Below are 23,456 nucleotides of genomic sequence, written 5' to 3'. Positions count from 1 at the left end.
CAGCAACTTCTTCCTCACAGTTACGGTTACCTAACCCACCCAAGTTCGATGGAGATCCCAAGTATTGCAGAGGATTTTTAAATCAATGCTCCATACAATTCGAGCTTTTACCCGGGAACTTCCCTTCCGAAAAAACGAAAGTGGCCTATGTGATTTCATTATTGTCCGGTCAAGCCTTAGCATGGGCTTCCCCCTTATAGGAGAGGGACGACCCCATTCTACATAACTTCAGTTTCTTTTTGTCTACTTTCAAGAAAATATTTGATGAGCCAGGAAGGGTGTCCAATGCCGCTTCCGGCTTATTACGTCTCCGCCAGGGAAACCAGTCTGTGGGACAGTATGCTGTCCACTTTAGAACTATGGCCTCTGAACTTAGCTGGAACGATGAAGCCCTAGTAGCTACCTTCTGGCAGGGCCTTTCAGACCGAATCAAAGACGAGCTGGTATCTCAGGAACTCCCTACGTCTTTGGACGATGTTATCTCCCTCTGTGTCAAAGTTGACTTGCGTTTCAAGGAACGTAATTCTGAGAAGGAACAGTCTCAGCGTAGTATGATTCGCTTGGCCCCCAACTTCCAAACCCCTGTTCTTCCTCCTGAAGAGCCCATGCAACTGGGGAGGACCCGCCTGTCAGCCGAAGAAAGGGAGAGGAGATTTCGGAACAAGTTGTGTTTATATTGTGGAGAGAGCGGCCATCTTCTGAGTTCTTGTTCTAAACGCTCGGGAAACGACAGGGCCTAACGAGTTCAGGAGCTGTATCGTTGGGCCTCTTTTCTCAGTGTCAGTCAGTTCCCAGTAGTAATGATTGCCTGTCTATTCCCATTTCCCTTCAGTTAGGACAAAAAACTTTCCCGCAGTCAGCTCTTCTTGATTCCGGAGCCGCAGGAAATTTCATCTCTGCCGCGGTAGTTAAACAATTTGCCATTCCCACGCAAGCTTTGGAACAACCTATCTCTCTAATGGCCATTGATGGGGAAAGAATTCCTGAGGGGTCCATTCTGGTACGCACTATTCCCCTACTGCTTCAGATAGGAGCGCTTCATCTGGAGAAGATTTCTTTCCTAGTAGTTCAAAGATCTACCAACCCAGTCATCCTAGGACTTCCATGGCTTCGTCTTCACTCCCCCACCTTGGACTGGAAATCAGGTCACATATTGTCCTGGGGACAGTCCTGCTTCTCTCACTGCCTACAGAGAGTGGTTCCTCCGAATAGTCCCAGATGTTCCCAAGAATTTCCTGTGACTCTTTTGCCTGAACCATACCAAACCTTCTCTGATGTTTTTTGTCAACAAGAGGCCACTAGACTTCCCCCTCACAGAATCTGGGATTGTGGCATTGACCTGATACCTGGTAGACCCATTCCCAGGGGCCGTGTTTACCCCCTTTCCCTCCCGGAGTCTAAGGCTATGGAGGAGTACGTCCAAGAAAATCTAAAAAGGGGCTTCATCCGCAAGTCTGCCTTCCCAGCTGGGGCTGGCTTCTTGTTAGTAAAAAAGAAAGATGGGGGCCTCCGCCCTTGCATTAATTACAGAGGTTTGAATGCCATTACCGTTAAAAATCGCTATCCACTGCCACTGATTTCCGAATTATTTGACCGGATTAAAGGTGCCACCATCTTTTCTAAACTTGACTTCAGAGGAGCGTATAACCTCATACGCATTAAGGAGGGAGATGAATGGAAGACGGCGTTCAACACCCGAGATGGCCACTTCGAATACCTGGTCATGCCCTTCGGGTTATGCAATGCCCCGGCCATCTTTCAGGGCTTTATGAATGAGCTGTTTCAAGACCTCTTGTACCAATCCGTAGTCGTCTACTTGGACGACATTCTCATCTTTTCTCAAGATCTAGTATCCCATCGCACTCATATATTGGAGGTCCTCTCACGTATCCGAGAAAATCATCTATTTTGCAAATTGGAGAAATGCACCTTCGAGCAGAAACAGATTCCCTTCCTGGGATATATTATTTCGGGCACCGGTCTACAGATGGATCCCACGAAATTGAAAGCCATACTTGACTGGCCCCAACCATCGGGTCTTAAGGCTATTCAACGCTTCCTAGGATTCTCCAACTATTATCGTCAATTTATCAAAGGGTACTCTTCTCTTGTGGCTCCCATCACAGCATTGACCCTTAATCTGCTGATGCTAGTATTTGGTCCACTGAGGCTATCCAAGCCTTTATATTATTAAAGTCTCTTTTTTCACCTGCACCCATTCTTCAACAGCCGGATTGTTCACGTCCTTTTGTCCTGGAGGTAGATGCCTTTTCTGTTGGCACAGGAGCTGTACTATCACAGCGAAGCCCTTCTGGAAAACTTCATCCCTGCGGATTCTTTTCCCGTCGCTTTTTACCTGCTGAGAAGAATTATGGGATTGGCGACAAAGAGCTCCTGGCCATCAAGTTGGCTCTCTCCGAATGGAAACATCTACTAGAAGGAGCGCAATTTCCTATCACCATATATACCGACCATAAGAATTTGTTTTACTTACGCACTGCTCGATGTCTAAACCCTCGACAAGCAAGTTGGTCCTTATTCTTCTCACGTTTTGATTTCAACATCACTTTTCACTCGGGATCCAAGAATACGAAGGCAGACGCCTTATCTCGCTCTTTTGATCCAGCTGACATGGAATCCTCAGAAGATAATAAATTCATTGTAAATCCATGTCAAGTATTGGCACTTACACACCTGAAAAAGGGTTGTCCCCTGAGCAAAACATTCATCTTGCCACATCTACGCACCCGGCTCCTTAACTGGGCTCATCACTCACTCTTCTCTGGGCATGCCGGCATTCGCAAGACCTGGGACTTATTGTCCCGAAGTTACTGGTGGCCTTCCTTGCTGGAAGATGTGAAGAGATTTGTTGCTGCTTGTTCCAAATGTGCTCAACACAAGACCTCTAGGAAGAAGCCTTATGGATGCTTGCTCCCATTACCCATTCCTGATTACCCGTGGTCACAGATCTCCATGGATTTTATCACGGACCTTCCTCCTTCCAAATCCTGTACTGTGGTGCTTGTGGTCACGGATCGCTTCTCTAAAACAGCTCACTTTATTGCTCTTAAAGGCCTTCCTTCTTCCTCCTCCTTAGCCGATATTTTTATCAAAGAAATATTTCGCCTCCATGGCTGTCCTCAACATATTGTCTCCGATAGGGGATCACAATTCATATCAAAATTTTGGCGGTCTTTTTGCAATAAATCCGGGATTAAGCTTGACTTCTCTTCCGCATATCATCCCCAGTCCAATGGGGCTACTGAGAGAACCAACCAAGAATTAGAAAAATTTCTAAGAATATTTATCTAAAGTAACCAAGACAACTGAGTGGATCTTCTCCCTTGGGCCGAGTTTGCCCATAACAACCATTTCCATGAGGCCATCTCTAACTCCCCCTTTTTTGTTCTTTATGGCTGCCATCCTAGACTACCCACCTTCTCTCAAATCTCATTTTCGGAAGTTCCGGCGGTGGACTCTCGGTTTCGTAACTTCTCCGCTATTTGGGAACAGACCAAGATAAATTTAAAGAAAGCAACCACTCGTTCCAAAAAATTCTATGATAAAAGGAGAAGAATGACTCCAAGTTTTTCAGTCGGTGACAGGGTATGGCTATCCACCCAGAACATTCGTTTAAAGGTTCCCAGTAAAAAATTTGCTCCCAAGTTTATTGGTCCATTCGCTATTTCTGAGATTATTAATCCCGTAGCCTTTAGATTGAGTCTGCCTCCCTCTTTACGTATACCCAATGTCTTTCATGTCTCCTTGTTAAAACCGATGGTAACCAACAGATTCTCCACCTCATCCAGAACTCCGCCTCCTGTTGTGGATCGGGATCAAGTCAAATACGAGATTAAAACTATCCTAGATTCTCGTAAAGTTCAAGGTGCCATACAGTTCCTAGTGGATTGGAAGGGTTACGGCCCTGAGGAGCGCTCATGGGTAAGAGCCATTGATCTGCATGCTCCCCGTCTGCTTAAATCCTTCCATAAAAAATTTCCTTTGAAACCCTATTAGGTGTTCGGAGTCCACCTTTATGGCAGGGGGTACTGTAACGGACTTACCTTATCCCTGCCGCTCCGTCCGGAAGCCGCACTTCCGCATCCAGGACCACGTGACCGCACCCGGAGGCGGTCACATGACCACATCTCAGAGGGGGGGATTTTGAATCCCCTTCAGCATAAAAACCTCACTCTGGCACTCGCTGAGTTTCAGAGCAACACTTACCTGTTCCTGGTTCCTGTTCTCCGTGGATTGCAGTGTCTTCCAGTTTCCAGTGTCTACCTGTGTGCTGATCTCTGCCTGTTTGACTTCTCTGGTTCTCCTACCCCTGTGTACCGACCCGGCTTGCTGACCATTCTCCTATTCTTGTGACCCGTGTACCGAACCTGGCTTGTTGACTCCGAATTGCCTTCTGATTCTGCCTGACTCCATTCCTGTGTACCGAACCGGCTTGATGACTCCGCTACCTCCGCTTCACTCCGCTGTACTACATCTTGGGGCGAACCTGGGGACTGCGACGTGCGACTCCTGGCAGCGAAGCCCACCCCGCCTTGCGGCGGTTCTTGGTGAACACCGGGGAGATCGTTAGACTCAGGTAAGCCAGCGCTAATCAAGATTAGTAATATAGTATCCAGAATCTGTTACAATGGGGTGGTAATTTGAGTGAGAGTTTGGGTCAGAATTATGTTTTTTAAAATAGGAGTAATCACTGCATGCTTAAATAGTGATGGAAAGATACCAGTAGAGAAAGATAGATTACAGATTTTAGTTAGAGGTGGAATGACGACATGAGACAGGGACCTACTAATTTGTGATGGTATGGAATCAAGAGGATAGGAGATAGAGTAGGAAGATAAGAAGAGAGTAGAAACTTCCTCTTTATTTGTGTGATCAAATTAAGAAAGGATGTCAGAGGATGTCGGGAAGGAATTGAGCTGATTGCTAGTTGAGGGAGATGATACCATTTCAAGTCTGATCTTATCAATCTTGTCCTTGAAATAGGGAGCAAGATCCGTGGCACTGGTGGTAGTTGGAGGGTTTGGGGTGGGAGGATTGAGAAGAGATTTAAATGTGTTAAAAAGGCATTTGGGGTTAGAAGCCTGAGCTTAGTTGAAGTGCTCTGGACACTGCTAAACAAGCATACTTCCAATCTCTCAATAGGAGTGGTAGATAGCAGTATATGCACTGAAATAATTAGAGGTACAAGAGGTACAAGATTTACGCCAGTGACGTTCAGCTTTACAAGAAAGTTTTTGTAGATTTCGTGTTACTTTAGTTTGTCACAGTTGACAACGAAGTCTGTGCAGAGTATGAAGAGTCGCTGAAACCACTCAATCAAAGGCATTTGCTATGGTATGGTGAAAATGAGGTATTATAAAATCATGGACCACGTACGTTCAAGCGCAGACTTTCAAACACATAGAAGATGTTCAATATGGATATAGGCTCCTCCCACTTGATGATAAATGATTTTCCTTGTCTATAGGTGGGTACACCAGACCTATAACAAACTCACACAAAACACAAAACAGGGACAATAATAGTGCAATATTTTCACAACTTAATAATGATAGTCCCAAAAGAAGTCCCAAAGATAGATCTTCTATGTTCATTCACTATGTGCAGGGAACGGAAACGACACCAATCAAAAATTCTGTGTTGTTCATGTCCAACTCCCCCAATGATGTTATGCTTACAAGAATGCAGATGGTATTGGGCATCTCGTATATGTATACTCAGAAAATGAGGTATTGCCATATCAGGGGAGGAGAATGTAGAAATTGGGGAGAGAAGGTGTTGAAGTGGAAAATCAATAGAGTTAATATTCCTGCCGATGTGTGGAGGCTTGAAAAAGTTTCACAGCCGGGAAGTTACATAACTGGGAGTGAGCGAGTAAGAGGGGGAAAGGAAATTAGAAACTGAGCATAGTCTAAAGAAAACAAGATCAAGACAGTGGCCATCCTGATGAGTAGTGGATTCAATTCACTGGGAGAGGTCAAATGAGGAGGTTAGAGAGAGCAGTTTTGAAGCAGCATGTGGATTAGCAATAGGGATGTTGAAATCATCCATGATGATGGTGGGGATGTCAGAAGATAAAAAGTGAGGGAGCCATGCAGAGAAGTGTTCAAGAAATTGTTGGTGGGGTACAGGTGGGTGATAGATGAAAGCAACATGCATAGAGAATGAGTTAAAAAATCCTAGCAGTATGTACTTAAAAAGATGTGAACATGAGTGATGGGACATTTGGTAGAAACTGTGAATGTCACTGCGGGCTGCAGGTGTGGCAGTGCTTGATTGCGTGAGCCATGTTTCTGTTATTGTCATAAGGTTGAGATTGTTTGAGAGGAAGAGGTTATGTATGGAGATAAGTTTGTTGCAAACAGAGCGTATATTCCAAAGGGCACATTTAAAGGATATTGGAAGAGAAGGCAGACAGGTGAGGCGTTTGAGATTTGCTGGATTTCGGTAACTTAAAAACCCTATTTATGATGTAACGATGTCGGGCAAATTCTGAAGTGTGTATGCACTCACGACCAGCAGTGTAGACAGATCTCCATCGAGTTTACAGAGTCACAATATTTTCAGCCAATGGTTATGACAGATGAAGAGCACAAATTTGAAGGTAAATCTTGTAAAACATGTATAGTGTGTACACGTGAATTAGCATGCTAATTGGGACTTTCAGTTTTGGGTAAAATTGTTAACGATATCACATTGGCAGAAATTTTCTATAGTGGGTACTCAGTATAGGCGCAGTGCTAGACATGACTTTACTCCTCTTTGCTCAAGTGCAATAGAAAAGCAACCATGTATGTAGAGAGACCAGTGCTGTACCACCAAGAAAAATAGTAGATAGTTATATCTGTACATTGTGAGCAGGTGCTCAAGTGTACATAGATGAGAATGAGTGATAATGATAGAGCATAGGTAAACTTGTTAAATTACAATGAGTTATGCTCTCCTCCAAATGAATATGCCCATCTCCACAGGGATTTTTTTTGTTAGAACTGGTATGACATTCCTACTCAATTATATATTCTATAATTATTCAGTATCTTTCACTAAATCATATTTGTAATCCTAGATCTACAGTCATAAAAAAACAAACAGAAAAAAACCTCAAGTGTAACTTTTTATTTACTTGTCATTTTTCAGGCATTTGCAATTCAGGGGCAGTATGCTATTCCACATCCAGACGTGAGTCCAGCAAATTTCAATAATATCAAACATTATTTATTTATTTGTACTGGGCAGCAGATACTTTCTGTACCATGTGTCTTGACTTTCTTTTGACAACCCAGATCGCAACTGATAATTGAAAATTATACCTTATATTGGTAGAAAGTATTGTGGCCCAGATACAAATTGAAATCTGTATTTCTGTTAATAATTTTGCATGGATTTAAATTCCACCTATGTAGTATAATTGCTTGTTAACAAAAGTAGTCATTACATGAAATAACAATAATTATATAATTTATTTCTAATTGTTATATTATTTATATCCTAGTTTAAAAAAAATTATGATTAATCTTTTTTCTGTTTATATTTAATAATCCAGTTGTAGATGGTTTTTGTATTCTGATATAATTACATTTTATTGGTTAGTTCTAATTTCCCATCCTGCCCTGCAGTTGACCAAGCTTCACCAGTTGGCTATGCAGCATTCCCCTTTTACTCCCCTTGGGCAGACCACCCCTGGTTTCCCTGGTACGTACCCATGACCCCCCTGAGAATGTCCTTCTTCTTAACACCTTCGTTTTTCCATGGTCATTACATCATTTATTCTATTAAATGTAGTCAATGACCAAATTATCCTATTTTATTTATCTCATAATGCACCTTGCTTCTGTTTTTTCTGTGTGCCTCATTTACCTTTGTAAGTCTTAGCCACTGCTTCATTTTATACCATTAACATAAAATAAGTATATTTAATTTTGCTGTCCATTAAAGGAGCTAATGTACTCAAGCATGTACCAATACACATTCAAATACATATATTTACTACTTTAGTGGCAGGCAGTCTAGAACTACTGAATTTAAAAAAAGTGAAAAGATTTTATATATATATATATATATATATATATATATATATATATATATATATATATATATATATATATATATATATAGCAGGGGGATCATTGAGTCTTTCATTAACTTTGAACAGATTTTCATTTGGTTATGCCCGTTAGAGGTTTTACACTGGACACATGCTTGAGGAATGCTGTTCCTGATTCAACTTTTATCATGTACACCAAATTCATATATACATTTATATATATATATATATATATATATATATATATATATATATATATAAAAAATGTACACATGAGACTTCAGTCTTTTACATTACATTTATCGTAATGGTCTTCTTGAAAAAAGGACACCACAGCTAAGAGCCAAAATATACTATAAATTACTTTTAGCAGACACTAAATGTTTTTCTTTTGGTGTAGTGATAAAATATCAGGTGTACATGGTAAAATGATAATTTTCTGTTCATGTAAGCTCTATTTGCTTTATATTATCCTGTCCTTTACCTTTTAATTATAGCTATGACTCTGTTCCTTAAACATTTTCTTTATTATAATTATAGAATGCTCTTTGAATTTAGTAACTCATTATATCCCTTCTCTTCACTGCCATATAAAACAAATGTATGCAACTTACAGTATTTTCTATTTGCCTCTACCAATAACCCTTCCTTCCTAAGACTTATCAAACATCACTAACCCTATTTATTTAAATTCCACTTGCCTTCCTTGTTTATCTTGCCCCTACCCCCCACTATTTTATTTTAGTTGCACTAAGTAATCTTTTTATTTTATTTTGTTTTCTGTTAACTAGGTAGCCTATTTCAGAAGAAAAGGATTGCAACTTGTAGAGAAAAATGCACCTTTAAATGAAAACCTATACATATCAATTTAGTTACATGTTTTATGTTGCTTCATAAGTGCACCAAGCAGCATCTCATCCAATCCAATATATTATTATGCTGAAAGTTACTACTGTCAAACATACATTAAAGCTATACAAATAGTTGTGTGTTCCAATCTAACCTTTTACACACTGCTGTAAGTTCTGTACTTCTCTTTGCTGCAATTTGACTATTTATCTGTGGTAAAATGTATGTTTATTTTTTATTTTTGTTTTGTTTGCATCTATTTTGCAAATTTTGCCAGTGACTTTCTTTTTCCCTTTTTTTTCAAATTCTGATAGGATTGGACACCACTTCTCCAACCAGTTCTCATGAACTTACTATCCCAAATGATGTAAGTATAATTGTTAAAATGATATATCCAACAAATCATCTAAAATAAGTGACAAGCTGCTTACTTATGCTCAGTGTAGGAGGACATACATGCTGGACAAGTTGATGTGCTTGCTATATACAGTCTGTCCCCTCTGTCTTATTTTCAGACATCTACCCTGGTCACTTCCCCAGTGGCATTATTCCCCCCATATCAGGGGCGCACGCAGGATTGACCCAAAAAAAAACAAAACCAAAACACGCGAGAGAGTTGCTGCGCAACACTGTATTATACAGCAGCCGTGGCGCTGTCAAAGAAGCATTTCCGCGTCGGACAATACAGCACCACCGCGGACGCTTTGACAGCGCCACGGCTGCTGTATAGTACAGTGCGCTATGGTGGGCACTTAGTTAGCGGAGGGGGGGTTTCTGAAGACCCCCCTGCGTGCGCCACTGCATATCAATTATTTCATATTCTCCTTGCCACAAGCCACACCCAAAACTATTGTATTGTGAGACAGTTATTATTATTATTATTATTATTAATATTATCATTTATTTGTTAGGCGCCACAAAGTATCCGCAGCGCCGCGCACAGTACTAACAGTAGACTATATAGGGTAAAACCATACAGAACAATGAACAAAAAGTACCAATACTTCAGAAACTCCGGCTAGTCATATGCAGTAAAGACGGAGCGGAAGAACAGGTATGGAGACAGGAGGGGAGGGGGCCCTGCTCATACGAGCTTACATCCTAAGGGAGGGTAAACAGACCAGGCACAAGAGGAGCAAGTTGAGGCAAGAGGAGAGAAGGGAGGACGAGCAAAGGGAGGAGATGGGGGTTAAGTAGATGGTTGGTAGGCTTTGAGGAAGAGGTGAGTTTTGAGTGCACGTTTGAAGGAGCACAGAGTAGGAGAGAGACGGATGGAACGAGGGAGGTCATTCCAGAGAAGGGGGCTGCACGGGAAAAGTCTTGGATTCTGGAGTGGGAAGAGGTGATAAGGGTGGAGGAGAGGCGGCGGTCGTTGGCCGAGCGCAGGGAGCGGGCAGGAGTGTGAATGGAGAGGAGGTTAGAGATATAAGGCACAGTAGAGGTGGAGAGAGCCTTGTAAGTGGTGGTGAGGAGTTTGAAAAGGATTCTGCAGGGGAAGGGGAGCCAGTGTAAGGCAAGGCAGAGAGGGGAGGCAGAGGAGGAGCGGCGTAATAGGAAGATGAGTCTTGCGGCCGCATTGAGTATAGAGCGGAGGGGGGAGAGCCGGGAGTGGGGGAGGCCAGTGAGGAGGAGGGAGATGATGAGTGCGTGGATGATAGTTTTGGTGGCATCCTGAGAGACAAAAGGACGGATGCGGGCGATGAAGCGACAGGCTTGGGCAAGGGAATGAATGTGGGGGGCAAAAGAGAGAGAGGAGTTGAGGGTGACACCCAGGCAGCGAAGTTGGGTGACAGAGGAGATGGTGGTGTTGTTGACGACAATAGAGAGGTCATCGTGGGATGGGCGGAGGAAAGACAATGAGTTCAGTTTTAGAGATTTTGAGAAAGCACTCGGACATCCAGGAGGAGATGGCGGAGAGGCAGTCGGATACTCAAGCGAGAAGGGTGGAGGAAAGATCAGGAGAGGAGATATAGAGTTGAATGTCGTCAGCATAAAGGTGATACTGAAGACCGAACGAGGAGATGAGAGCACCAAGGGAGGAAGTGTAGAGTGAAAAGAGTAGAGGGCCAAGAACAAAGCCCTGTGGGACTCCTACAGGGAGAGGGTAGGGGGAGGAGGAAGGACCAGACGTGGATACAGAGAAGGAGCGATTAGCGAGGTATGAGGCGAACCAGGCATGGACAGAACCAGAGAGGCAGAGAGAGAAGAGTTTGCAGCATGAGGGGGTGGTCCATGGTGTCAAAGCCTGCAGAGAGGTCAAGGAGGATGAGTACGGAGAAGTGACCCTTGTGACAGTTATGACAGGGTGGTTTCTCTAAGGAGATTATGCACAAAGATATAAAGAATAGAACTCTACTGAATTGTGAGCTCTGCAAACAAATTTAGTAACACTTTTAGTCGTCGAAGTAGTAGTAGTAGTAGTAGTAGTAACAGAAGTAGTAGTAGAAACATTATTATATCTTCATCTTTAAATAAAATAATATCCTTGACCAATTCTGCTCCCTACTACCTCACACGTATGTATACATTACTTTTCTAGGGTGGCTCCTCTTTCTGAAATGCTCTTCCACACTCCATCAGATTCTCCCCAGGATCTTAATCTTTAAGAAGACCTTGAATATTCATCTTTTTGAGATGTCTACCCCATGTCTTCTTAGACCATCCTCCTCACACTTTCTATTCACTACAGTTTCAACCTGATTTACCACTGATTCATTGTTCATTAATTCAGTAGACAGTTGGGAAAACTCTAAATGTGTCACCTTGACCGGTAAGATCAGAGCAGCACAGAAATAATAGAGAATTTAGAGAAATTAAGGATTTTGTATGAAAAAGTTAAAAAGCTGTATCCAATGATCTTTTTTCAAGATCAGACGAAATATAATTCATTTAACAATGCCTACAACATATTAAAGTTGTATTTCTTCATACACTTCCGATTAATTAAGGCTTTAGGACAAACATATAATCTCAAGGTAAACTTTTATCTGGCCTACAGAAACCCTGATATATATATATATATATGTACCCACGAGTATGAGGAAAATGGGGATGAAAATTGGGATGCACACCCGGTATTTGACAATAAGAACATATGTTCTTAGCAACAGCATTTAATATAAATGGAGGTCACACAATCTCAATTGTATGAATACACAGGATTAAAAATGATCTCCAAATAGTTAAGTACAATTAATAAAGAGCCACGATTAAGTAGTATAAAAAGTGGTAAGGGCAACCCTTTGTTGCATTAAATGACTGCTGCAGGCTGCTTCCATACATTCATAACAGGTGTGGACATTCTATCAAATTCATCTCTCCAAATGAATACATTTGTAGAAATAAAGGTTTATGTTATATGCATGATTGGGAACTTGTATTAATGTGTAATAATATAATTCATCCAGATGGAGTCAGAGGCTAAATTTACAACTCACTAAGATATTAGATTTACAATGGTGGCTACTGATTATTCTTAGATTAAAGTCATTGAGTATGGAGATCTACAAGCAAATGTAGAGTCCAAGGGTAACCACCTTGAAATACAACTAGAAAACCGTACGAGGTAGCTTTATAAAAGCTAGTGTAACTATTATAACAAATGATTGTAGTGCATCATAAATTGCTTTGAGAGTATCAAAGTATGGTTGACTTTTTGAAAAAATTACTTAAAACAAAATATAACTCTGCTTTTAATGGTAATATGTAATGTACTCATTGTAATTCATACATATGTCATTGCAGAGATTTCAATTTAACGGCTGGTTAAGATTGTAGCATTGTGAATGATGGGTACAATATATTAATTAATTTCATCATTATTAATTATAACCAATTAATGATCAGTTGCAATTGTTGTGGGGTTCAAGCCTTATTTTCAGACAATTGCAGGCATTTTTTTAGTATTTAGTATTAGTATTTGAGTATTAAACATAGGGGGAGATTCAATTAGAAAAAATATGTGTCTCCGGAACAGGCGCAAAGACACCTTGCGCCTATTATTTTTAGTGAAATCTTTGCTGATTTTTGCTTACGCCCCATAGAGGTAAAAATGCACAATGTTCCTTAGAACACCCAAAAAAGGAAATGGTTGGCGCTACACACTTGATATTGAATGGCCAGTATGGGCTGCACAAAGTAGGAGTAACCACACTTCTCACATACAGTGATACCAAAAAATACCTTGGCGCTCTCACACTGATCCTGACTAGAGATGTTCACTGACCCCCGTGTTCTGGTTTTGGTTTTGGTTTTGCATCTGAATTAATTTTGTGTTTTTTGATTTTGGTTTTGGCAAAACTGCCCTTGCATGTTCTGGTTCCCGAATTTTTTTCGAAAATCCCTATTTTTTTTGCTAAAATCACATATTTTTGCTTTATTTTCCCCCTACATTATTATTATTAACTCAATAACACAAATGTCAAGTAATTTGCAGTCAATTTTGATGATCTGGTCACAATATTATTTTCATACACTTTCAAGCAAAGACTGCAGATTTAGAAGACCAAACCTGCCAAACCTATTATTTCTATTTCAGCAATGACAATTAGCAATGGAGCTCTCCTGAATTTTACTGGAGACTATGAAGAACACAGCTAACCCTCCTCTTTCTTGTCTATCTATGACGCTGCCCAACTGCACTAGAGACTGCCATGAACTGTGCTACCCCTTCTGTGTCCCTCTGTGAAATGGCGCTGGATTGCTGTGGAGGGTGGTACTTATAGAATCCAAAGCTCGCGAGATCCGAGGACGTAACAATGATGTTTTGCCTTGTTTTCAATTCCGATGGCGCATGAAAGTACCGAGCCGGCTCGCCTCAGTACTCGGATCTGCTAAGTTCGGGTGTGTTTGGTTCTCGGGGAACCGAGCCTGAGCATCTCTAATCCTGACTAGTAACAGATATCAACTACAGTAAATGTGTCTATTCTGTGGCTGTTACATAAATAGCATCTACATAACAGCGTAACATGACCACAATTGGCACAATATAAGTCTGACTGGATGTGAGACTGGTAAACAGAAAGACTGTAGAATGTGGAATGGTGAGCTGTGGCACTCGATGGCTCGATAGTAATAATTCAGTCATTCATCATAACACGACCTTGACCATATGTGTGCCTGTATCATATGGGTGAAATACCTAATTACTTGAGGTCACAGGATAGTGATGCTTCTGATAATGAATAAGATGGTTCGTTGTCTCGCTGGTCAGCTGATCGGCTGATCTCCCTCCTGTCAGCTGATGTTAATGCCTCCCCTGAATCTCCATCAGTCAGTGTACGTTTAAGGGGAATAAACATAAATGTTGTACTTACAATATAATAGATAAAAGCAGCATGTGTTGTAATCTTACAGCCAAACGTGTTTCATCCAGTATGTGGACTTACTCAAGGGAATAACAGGTTCAGGTAACAAGTAATTTATATACAAATCCAATCAACAGATTGACACATGTGGTAACAATAAGGGCATTACTGACCTCCATGAATAGTCTTTTATATGCATAGTGGGCAGATAAACTCCATTATCTATGACATAATGCATATATAAACGTGACCGGTCATTGTACTTAAGCAATAAGCAAAACATTGTATGAATAATAAAATTTGCGTAAAAAATTGTGTAAAAATTATTTTAAATGCATAAAGACTTCTTGTAATAAGCTTAAAATTAGTCTTATATTGTTTTTTATAAAAAAATATATATATAAAATATTAATAAAAAAAATAAAATAAACTCTGTAATGTCATAACTGTTATGGACTGGAAAAATATCAGACCTAGAGGACGGTTCCCACGAAGGCCTGGGCACGTGACTTAGCTGAGTCAGGATCATATGATGTATAGAGAATAAGAACACAAGGCAATGGGTCTGATTAATAAGTACTTCAATAAATATGAGCATTAGTACATATCAACACATGATAAAGAATGCAGCAAATAGTAATGAAATGTTAGAGATAAGCAGATTGTCATATATAACATTACAAGGGATTGTTAAGCATTAAACACGGCAGTACTGCAAATCACAAGGAATATATATATATGGGACATAAATGCAAGTATCAATGAAACACATAGAATATGTATTGCATCATCTGAGCACAGAAGGAGTCCACGGCTGCATAATAGCAGGGTTCTGTATAACGAGAGTTGGTAGATCGCCACAACAGGACACAGTGAGATGACAATTGGCAACAGAGTTCTGTACCAGCACTGAATAGACTTAGCTATGCCAGAGCGCAGCACTGATGAATCCACAGCAGGTAGTGGGTGCCGCGACAAGACACAGTAATGGGGATGACAACAGGATTCTATGCACGTCAGAATATGTAAGTTAGTCACGGCAGGGAGTGGCAATGGTTTTGTCCTTGGCAGCAGCCAGTATGCAGCATGGATGGTGATTAACTGAGACAAGACATGACAAGGATAGAGACCAGCAAAGTTCTGTACACAGTAGAGATGGTGGGTAACGATGTTCAGGATACCACAGGGGTCCAGTAATTAGTAGAGATTAGCACTACAACATATATGCAAGGTAAGAGTCTGATCACCGCAGTGTGTAAAAATAGCAGCATCAGTGGAACCGTCCAGAATGTATCAAATAAGTTCTTGTACAGTAGTATAGGTGAGATGGCAGTTCAGTATATCACAATGATGAGAATCTGCACACTTGGCATAATAAACAAAGTATTGTAAAATGATGCGTAAAGATATTTGCAAACAGGAGAGTCCCAAAGATAGTGCTACCAGCACTTGGTTGAAGAAGCAGGTTCACCCACAGGGAATCCAACAGGAGAGTTCAGGGATACACAAGAATCAGAGAATACACAGGAGTCCATGGAGTCAGGCTAGCAAACAAGTTGCACTGATAGTGAGCAGGTGTCAGTGCTGAGTTTAAATAAAACAGGTTGAATGGCCCGCCCTGAAGGCGAATCATGTGATCCACAGGAGAACCGAGCAGACAGGAAAAGTAGCAAACTTGGACAGGATTGTTACAATAAGAACCTTACACCATGCAACTAAAATCCTATATATATATATTTTATATATCCCTACATAATAAACAAATGTATTGGAATGTTTATAACTAATAAGATCACATTGACCACATGCATTACTATATCAATGCCACTGTCATACCGGATTCTATTATTAAACCATACCATACTTCATAAGATAAAAATAAATACATCTAGATATTAATAATGTCAGTGTATCGGGCCATGTCAATGCTTCTTCAATAGCTATCAATTGTACGTCGTGTAATATAAACAGTATGCCCTTAATGATACTTCCTAATAGATGACTAGTGTAGTACTCCGAATTGACAATACCTGAAAGGATACTGGCCTGGTTCTGACCTGAGGCTCGGAATATTTCCCTATATATCCACTACAGTTGTTCATTTATATTGGTAGTATGCATTCCAAACTGATATCATGCAAATACCACTAGTCTACTAAAAGGCTAAGCTAAAAACCAAATAGATACCCTGATGGTTATTCAATATGTATTCCTAAAAAGATACAACCCTTATCCTATTACTGGTTTTAAATTGAAATCAATATTTAACCCTTGTGGGGCAAGGGGTTTTAGATTAAAAATCCAACTTGCTTCCTCATTAGGTATTTCACCCATATGATACAGGCACATATATGGTCATGGTCGTGTTATGATGAATGACTGAATTATTACTGGTGAGCCATCTGGTGCCACCGCTCACAATTCCACATTCTACAGACTTTCAGTTTTCCAGCCTCATGTCCAGTCAGACTTATATTGTGCCAGATCTGCAAGTGTCAAGGATCAAACGAATGATATAATCTTGATGACTCTCTACCTCCACTGTGTGAGCAGGAACCACAGACCCTTCACCACACATTTCAGAAGGTAATTGTGGAACACCAGATGTTTCTGAAAGGAAAGTGGCATCTGTAGTCTGTATGCTACTGGACTTATCTTACCACAGTTGGGTATGGACCAGTGCACCTAGGCCCCAGAGTGAATGAGGGCACCTTCAGGGCGATGATTAATTCAGAGAGCCACTTTTATTGCCAACTGAGAACACCAGCCCTTCCTGTCTTCTCTGTTCTGCAACCTTTTTTTTCATTAGCTACCACGTGTTCAACAGCTCTTGCATCCTTTTCCACAGTCCCTGAAGATCCTGCACATTTTTGAAGGAACCCCAGAAGTGGCAAGGGAAGACTGAATGACCACCAGATGGAATCCTTCCCCTTCCATAGAAGGGGCATGACTCCATGGAATCCTGCATCAGGTTGTTCCATGAGAACTGTGCCCATGCAATCAAATTGGGACCAGTTGTCCTGGGCATCCGAGAGAAAGCACCTCAGGAAATGTTCAAGGGATTGTTAATCACTCTCTGTCTGTTCAACTATGTGTGTTACCCAGAAAAGAAGCAGAGTGAAATTCTCAGCCCCTTACAGAACGGCCTCCAAAACCTCACCATGAACTGAACCCCTATGTTGGATTCTCCAAGGCAAGTCTGTGTTGCCAGAAGACCTCCTTGGTGAAGTTCTAGGAAAGCTGGAGAGCCAACAGCTGTTTCTTCAAGGTTGTGAATGGGACTGCTTAGAGAAGCATTTCACTATTACTAGGATGGTGGTTTTGTCTTGAGAGCTGGGGAGGTCAGTGACATCATTGCATCTGTGAAATGGACAGGAGCATCAAGAGTACGTGTCCATGGTACCTCTGTGCATGCACAAGTAGTGCATGATTATATGAAAGCAGTGAAATCCTCCCTTACAATAAGCCACAGGATGCCCTATTTAATGAAAATCATATCCCCATTCCAGAACCTGCAGCTGGCAGTTGGGTGGAACAAACATCTTTCCTTCTGGTGCCTCGGCACCTTGATGAGAGTTGCTATTGCAACCTGTATCATGTCCAACAAAACCAAATAAATAGCTGCTCCCAAAATCAAGTATTGAGGGATAATGGTTTTGCCCTCATTTAGAGAAGGTGCATGTAGTCAGTAAGAGCCAGGGTGATGGCCAGCAACTCACGGTTTAATTAAGAGCAGAAGTGAGGGACATCCTTGTCATCATTCTGCGAGATCATGGCTCCTACTCTACTAGCTGATGTATCCACTTCAAGGGTATAGGCCTGGTCAGGATGCTGGAGGATAGGTGCTCAGTAAAATGTGTTTTAAGGTGCCTGTTGGGGCTGGGGCATCCATGTGTACTTAAGAGTCCCTTATTTGGTCACGGCCATGATGGGGTTAACTACTCTTGAAATGTTCTGGATAAAACATCTATAGTAGTTGTTAAACATCACAAATCTCTGGATGGCCTTTGATTTGTCTGGGCACCAGCCAATTGAGCACAGTGGAGAATTTCTTCAATTCCATTCTTATGCCATTTGCTGAGATGTCTCCCAGGGAGCTTACAATGGACTGATTGAAGAAACACTTCTCCATTTTGGCAAATAATTGTTTGTACAGTAGCATTTGCAGTACATCTCTCTCATGGTTGTGATTTTCCTTGAGCATTCTATAGAAAATAAATATATCATCCATGTAGATGAGGACTGATGTCTCCAGTAGGTCTCTAAAGTGGGAATTCAAATACGCTTGAAAAACTGCTGAGGATGAAAGCCATGACCCGCTATTCATATGGCTCATCATTAGTGTTGAATGTCGTCTTCCATTCATCTCTGTCTTGGATGTGGATCACATTGTAGACTCTTTGCAGGTCTAGGTTGGTGAAGAGCGTGGCCTGACAGAGCCTCTAGAAGAGGTCCTGATATTAATGGGAGCGGTACCAATTCTTGATTGTTATTTCATTGAACCCCCAATAATCAATGCTGGTTTCTCTCATCTGAGCCAAACTCACAGGCGCTGATCTTTGTCCAGACCCTCTACGCATTTTCATCTCTGGCAACTTTGTCAAGAGGGGTGGATCCGACAAGACAATGAAGGCTTGTAGCTCACAACAAACAACCTACAATCAATATCATACACCTGCTTTGTGCTTAAGGTTTGCATCATCTATAAATTCCTTACATTAGCAGCAAAGATTTTGTAGTTAATAATTTTACACATTTGCAAACAAACATTTGAAATAAGCAGGGTTTTTTTTTCAGTACTTGCAATAAAAAAAAAAACATATGCATTTGCCTTTGTGTTCAGAGCTTGCAACACCTTTTGCATGCAGCAAACAATCAATGTAGTCAGGAGGTTTTGCATAACTCACCACCCTGAATTTGTTGGCTTGGGGGCAGGGCCGGACTGGCCATCTGGCACTTCTGGCAAATGCCAGAAGGGCCGATGGCTATATGGGCCGGCCCAACTCCCCCTGTCTTCTTGGTGGCTGGTGGTTCCAGGAACCAGCCACCTCTGCTGCGCGCTCCCCAGCTCCCTTCCCCGTTATGCTGTGCAGCCAGTTACACTGGTGAGTTTCCTGTTTTTTTTTCTAATTTGCTTTTTTTTTTACTGAAGAGGGGGGGGTGCCCGCGATTTTCGGGGGGTGCCCGCGATTTTCGGGGGGTGCCCGCGATTTTCGGGGGGTGCCCGCGATTTTCGGAGGGGGGGGGGTCGCGGGGGTGCCGCGATTTTCGGGGGGTGCCCGCGATTTTCGGAGGGGGGGGGGTTGCGGGGGTGCCGCGATTTTCGGGGGGTGGTCGCGGGGGTGCCGCGATTTTCGGGGGGGGGGGGGGTGTCGCGGGGGTGAGAGCCAGGGGGTGCTGGGAAAGGGGGTGAGAGCCAAGGGGTGCTAGGAGAGTGGGTGAGAGCCAGGGGGTGCTGGGAGAGGGGGTGAGAGAGCCGAAGGGGGTGCTGGGAAAGGAGGTGAGAGAGCCGAAGGGGGTGCTGGGAAAGGGGGTGAGAGCCAGGGGGTGCTGGGAGAGGGGGTGAGAGAGCCAAAGGGGGTGCTGGGAAAGGGGATGAGAGAGCGGAAGGGGGTGCTGGGAAAGGGGGTGAGAGAGCGGAAGGGGGTGCTGGGAAAGGGGGTGAGAGCCAGGGGGTGCTGGGAGAGGGGGTAAGAGAGCCGAAGATGGTGCTGGGAGAGGGGGTGAGAGAGCCGAAGGGGGTGCTGGGAAAGGGGATGAGAGCCAGGGGGTGCTGGGAGAGGGGGTGAGAGAGCCGAAGGGGGTGCTGGGAAAGGAGGTGAGAGAGCCGAAGGGGGTGCTGGGAAAGGGGGTGAGAGCCAGGGGGTGCTGGGAGAGGGGGTGAGAGAGCCAAAGGGGGTGCTGGGAAAGGGGATGAGAGAGCGGAAGGGGGTGCTGGGAAAGGGGGTGAGAGAGCGGAAGGGGGTGCTGGGAAAGGGGGTGAGAGCCAGGGGGTGCTGGGAGAGGGGGTAAGAGAGCCGAAGATGGTGCTGGGAGAGGGGGTGAGAGAGCCGAAGGGGGTGCTGGGAAAGGGGATGAGAGCCAGGGGGTGCTGGGAGAGGGGGTGAGAGAGCCGAAGGGGGTGCTGGGAAAGGAGGTGAGAGAGCCGAAGGGGGTGCTGGGAAAGGGGGTGAGAGCCAGGGGGTGCTGGGAGAGGGGGTGAGAGAGCCAAAGGGGGTGCTGGGAAAGGGGATGAGAGAGCGGAAGGGGGTGCTGGGAAAGGGGGTGAGAGAGCGGAAGGGGGTGCTGGGAAAGGGGGTGAGAGCCAGGGGGTGCTGGGAGAGGGGGTAAGAGAGTTGAAGATGGTGCTGGGAGAGGGGGTGAGAGAGCCGAAGGGGGTGCTGGGAAAGGGGATGAGAGCCAGGGGGTGCTGGGAGAGGGGGTGAGAGAGCCGAAGGGGGTGCTGGGAAAGGAGGTGAGAGAGCCAAAGGGGGTGAGAGCCAGGGGGTGCTAGGAGAGGGGGTGAGAGAGCGGAAGGGAGTGCTGGGAAAGGGGATGAGAGAGCGGAAGGGGGTGCAGGGAAAGGGGGTGAGAGCCAGGGGGTGCTGGGAGAGGGGGTGAGAGAGCCGAAGGGGGTGCTGGGAAAGGGGATGAGAGCCAGGGGGTGCTGGGAGAGGGGGTGAGAGAGCCGAAGGGGGTGCTGGGAAAGGAGGTGAGAGAGCCGAAGGGGGTGCTGGGAAAGGGGGTGAGAGCCAGGGGGTGCTGGGAGAGGGGGTGAGAGAGCCAAAGGGGGTGCTGGGAAAGGGGGTGAGAGAGCGGAAGGGGGTGCTGGGAAAGGGGGTGAGAGAGCGGAAGGGGGTGCTGGGAAAGGGGGTGAGAGCCAGGGGGTGCTGGGAGAGGGGGTGAGAGAGCCAAAGGGGAAGGGGGTTCTGGGAGAGGGGGTGAGAGAGCCGAAGGGGGTGCTGGGAAAGGAGGTGAGAGAGCCGAAGGGGGTGCTGGGAAAGGGGGTGAGAGCCAGGGGGTGCTGGGAGAGGGGGTGAGAGAGCCAAAGGGGGTGCTGGGAAAGGGGGTGAGAGAGCGGAAGGGGGTGCTGGGAAAGGGGGTGAGAGAGCGGAAGGGGGTGCTGGGAAAGGGGGTGAGAGCCAGGGGGTGCTGGGAGAGGGGGTGAGAGAGCCAAAGGGGAAGGGGGTTCTGGGAGAGGGGGTGAGAGAGCCGGGGGGTAGAGGGTGCAGGAAGACGTGTGAGAGAGCCAGGGGAGTAGGTGGTACAGGAAGATGTGTGAGAGCCAGCGGAGAAGGTGGTGCAGGGGGTTAAGTGAGAGGGACAAAGGAGAAGATGGTGCAGGGGCATAGGTAAAAGAAAGTGTAAAGGGAGAGACATCGTAAGAATGGGAATGTCAGGGATGCAGCCATCATAAAACACAAGTAGTAATGAAGAATGGAAATGCACAGAGGGGACAAGTGTTAAAAAAATAAAAAAAAACAAGCCTTCATACTCCATTCACCTATATTTTCTATACCCCCACTCCTAAATTTCTGCTTCGACCACTGCCCTCTATTCCTGCTCCCGACTGCCTGTGTGAGCTGACAGCTGCTGATCCCTCCTCGCCCAGCGCGCCCAGTAGGAGAACAGAACACAGGATGCCATAATCAGGTAAGTTCATATATTTTCTCGTGTGCAATATGTTTTTAACCATCCTTTCTTGAACTGGGGACACTACAGCGTATCCAATAATGTTTAACACTATGTATTGCTCATTATTGCGCTGTAATGTTTTTTGCATATTTATCTGTACAGAGATTTTTAATTAAGAGGAAAAAACATTGCTTGTCATAAATTTTATCTGTAATTGTGTCAATATATCTATTTTTGTTTGCATTGTAAATGATGTATTAAGCTGCTCTTGGGAGACTCACACTCAGTATCTGATATGCTGTACCAATTTTTATTTGTGAATGAGTTTTTATCTGAGCTTTACTAATGATTTGGGGGCACTACTATGCCATAATATGATTTGTGGGCACTTCTGCATGACCGAATATGTATTGAGGGTAATACTATGTGGCATAATATGACCGTGGGGCACTACGATGTGGCATAATATGAACTGGGCACACTACGGTGTGGCATCATATGAACTTCTGCCAAAGGCAAGTCTTTCATTGTTGAATATGACGGGAGCCCAAAGAAGTTGCTGTATCGGGGCCCAAAATTCCTCTTGTCAGCCCTGCCTGTGAGTCAAGGCGGTAGACGCCTCCAGGTAAATAATCTAGATGTTTCCTATCTAATCAAACTGATGGATCACATCCAATTATTTCTCACCCACCTCCTCTATCCCCCTTAATTTATATACTGTGTTATTTAAAATGAACAGAAAAGACGCATATCCAATTACTGTAGTAAAACAAAAATATTTTTATGTGACATTTTGCTGTAGATGGAAATACTTTTAATGCGGCCGTGTGGGTTCAACTGATCATTCAATAGTTATGTTTTTTTTAGATATATGTTAGTTTTATTTCATGTGGAATGATTCATGAAAATTCTGCCATTACTATTTAATTGAGGGAATAGGGAACCTGTTACCTATATGTGTGTGTAAGTACTCTGTTCGTTGTTGCTATTTTGTGGGAGATTTGAAAAAAGCAAAACATTGTTTCCTACAGTGGCGTCTGTATAATTGGTGGTATTGCTGTAGTATGGGGTGGCGTGCTGGTGGCAATGTTGTAGTGTGTTTGGTGCTTAGTATTGCTAATAAGTAGGAGAGGGTATTGCTATAATGTGGGGGGTGACGCTGGACGCTATAATGTGGGGGGTGATGCCGGTTGCTGTAATGTGGGGGGTGATGCTGGACGCTGTAATGTGGGGGGTGATGCTGGATGCTGTAATGTGGGGGGTAATGCCGGTTGCTGTAATGTGGGGGTGATTGATGTAGTATGAGTGTGTGTGGGGGGTTATTTATTGCTGTAATTTGGGTACTAATAATGTAATGTTGCGGGTCATTAGGAGAAATAAATACCCCCCCCCCCCCCACACACACACACACACTCATACTACATCATGTTGTACTGCGCCAGCATCAGTGTGCAACAATATAGTGCATGGAGCCCACAACACGTGGGCCTGTGTGCTTTAAATGCCAGGGCTGATTTTTAGTCCCAGTCCGGCCCTGCTTGGGGGACAGAAATGATCTAGCTGTCTTTTGCACATTCCACGATGACACCACTTTTGAAAAGCATGCAAACAGATGGCTCCTC

General features: G+C 43.7%; 1 protein-coding gene across 24 annotated transcripts in view; it reads left to right on the top strand.

Annotated features, from left to right (window-relative positions):
• The window catches only part of LOC142158631 (poly(rC)-binding protein 3-like), a 1,531,228-nt gene that overhangs the window by 1,462,881 nt on the left and 44,891 nt on the right, over nucleotides 1-23,456 (top strand). For all 24 annotated transcript variants that reach the window (XR_012692823.1, XR_012692822.1, XM_075212788.1 and 21 more), the window contains 3 exons: nucleotides 7,159-7,200; nucleotides 7,638-7,713; nucleotides 9,229-9,281. Coding sequence is in view for 22 of the 24 variants with exons in the window: in XM_075212788.1 (XP_075068889.1) it covers nucleotides 7,159-7,200; nucleotides 7,638-7,713; nucleotides 9,229-9,281 (171 nt within the window). In the remaining 2 variants the exon portion in view is untranslated. The remainder of the gene's footprint in view (nucleotides 1-7,158; nucleotides 7,201-7,637; nucleotides 7,714-9,228; nucleotides 9,282-23,456) is intronic.

This window comes from Mixophyes fleayi, chromosome 5 (assembly GCF_038048845.1).
Source record: "Mixophyes fleayi isolate aMixFle1 chromosome 5, aMixFle1.hap1, whole genome shotgun sequence".
Lineage (NCBI taxonomy): Eukaryota > Metazoa > Chordata > Amphibia > Anura > Limnodynastidae > Mixophyes > Mixophyes fleayi.
This window is presented reverse-complemented; position numbering and strand designations above follow the sequence as displayed.